Source organism: Penaeus monodon, chromosome 21 (assembly GCF_015228065.2).
Source record: "Penaeus monodon isolate SGIC_2016 chromosome 21, NSTDA_Pmon_1, whole genome shotgun sequence".
Classification (NCBI taxonomy): Eukaryota; Metazoa; Arthropoda; class Malacostraca; order Decapoda; family Penaeidae; genus Penaeus; species Penaeus monodon.
In genome coordinates, this window is record NC_051406.1 from 12105547 (window position 1) to 12107549 (window position 2003).

Consider the following 2003-nt stretch of genomic DNA (forward strand, 5'->3'; position numbering starts at 1 on the left):
ATATATTGCTTTTTCACTCCACATATGCTGTTTTAAGAATGGGAGATTCAAAGAAAGAACATTTTTCTCTTATATGTTATATGTATTTACAAGTAAACAAAAAAATCAGAAAGCATAGTCAGCAAGTTTGTTCTGGAGTACTGTGAACCTCATCTCCCTTTATATATGTACATACCTAACAAAGAAAGACTGGACTGCCTTAACGGTGCACGGCTTGGATTATCGCCTGTGACACGCAACCTTTTAAGGATCATTATTTTCTAGCTCTATTTTCCATTGTAAAATCATCTTGCTGACTAGATGCTTTATGATTTTCTTTTGTTCGTTTGTTTATTTACAAATACATATGTTAGGTAGGAAAAGGGTATTTTCTTTCAATCCCCCTTTCTCAAAATAGCATCTTTAGAGTGAAGAAACAAGGGTGAATTACCAATACAAAACTAAACCTAAACAACCGACCATGCATATATTTACCAATATAAAACATAATTCAGCATACAACTTTACCTTGGTACGCTCCCGGCTGAGCCTGTCCCTTCCACCCGTGAGCGTCGTTGATAAGTAGCACCTCCTTCAGCGTGGGCGAATCAAAACTGAAGCTCTGAGCCCGGACTGTCTCTTGAGGCATGCTGGTGATCCTCACCGTCTGCAGATTCTTCAGATCGTAGAAGGCAAGCGGCATCACCGAAGCACTCTCGATATGAATTTCCTAGAAAATAAATTCCACCAGTTCAGGCAAATCTGTACGTGTTATGAAATGGCGTTCGTGTGCAAGTCATGATTCTTAGTGTACCTTTCCGTGGCATCCCCATATTTTATTTTGAAATGATGGGTATATTCTTTAATGATACTTTTCAACCAATATAAAGAACCAAAGTAAAGTAAATGAACCACAAAAGACAAAAAGCTGAAGTAAAAAATAAAATCTAACCATAAAAACAAAGAACAAACATGCATTCACGACCCGCAACTTACCTGAAGACTCCTCATGCCGCTGAGAGCAGACCGACTCACTGTCATGGTCGTCGGCTGAATGATCGTGACCTTGGTCACGTGCGGTGCAGTGAGCGCCGGCATCTCCGTCAGAGCATTGCCGTAAAAGAGGATTTCCTTCAGAGTGGCACTCGAGGCTCCCGTGATGTCCTCTACGCGACTCAGCTTCGGGCAAGACGTTATCCGGATCTCAGAAAAGCGGAGGTCGGCCAACAGCCCAGCCGGGAGATATTGGATGTTAGCATTGCTGTCGATTCGGAATATTTTCAACTCTTTCAACCCGGTGGCGGTGCTGTATTTCTTCAGGAACTCCTGGATCTGCGAGACACTCAGGTCCCCGGGACAGACAATGCCGGGTTCGTCGGTTGTTTCACAGCCTGGTGATTGTGCAGCAGCACTTTGGCTGTTGAGCACGCTCAACGCGGATACGGCGACGAGTGAAAGGACGAATTTCGGCTGCATGTTGCTCGAGCCGCGGCGCACCGAAGAATGGCATTGGCTGCGAGGACGCCTTGGAAGTTACCTTTGTCGCACGTCAACTGGATCGTGTGGATTTCCAAGAACACCTCATACACGTGTATACTCGGGCAAAAACGCGTATGGTGAAATTCGAAAGCTTTCCGTCACAAAAGAGGAATCTGCACGAAGCAACATTCACGAATAAATAATCATATTACAGTGTTACAGAATTCATAATTCATTTCAGAGATACAAAGAATCCAATATACAACAGTGAAATTTACATTGCACTATTTCATATTCCATGAAATAGTAAATTGACAATATAAATAAATTGAGAGATAATCTGTCTTTCCTACTATATAAGCCTACATAAATTCTTTCTTCTAACCCTGAAATCCTAATTTACATGGATACACATGCTATTGTATGGAATTATCAGTCATTTCTTATAGTTTTCCTCTGAAACCTGAAAAAAAATCTTTCCCATCCTGCAAGGGGAATCCTACACATTTTTTTTACTTTATTACTTTATTTCATATAAGAATGTG

At 41.4% G+C, this 2003-nt stretch overlaps 1 protein-coding gene across 1 annotated transcript in view; it reads right to left on the reverse strand.

Moving 5' to 3' along the window:
• Nucleotides 1-1503, reverse strand: part of LOC119586228 — a 17312-nt gene extending 15809 nt beyond the window's left edge. Inside the window, exons 1-2 of the mRNA XM_037934931.1 lie at nt 976-1503; nt 508-709 (exon numbers count right to left, since the gene is read on the reverse strand). Coding sequence (XP_037790859.1) covers nt 508-709; nt 976-1455 — 682 coding nt within the window. The 5' untranslated portion in view covers nt 1456-1503. The remainder of the gene's footprint in view (nt 1-507; nt 710-975) is intronic.
• Between the last annotated feature and the right edge of the window lie 500 nt (nt 1504-2003).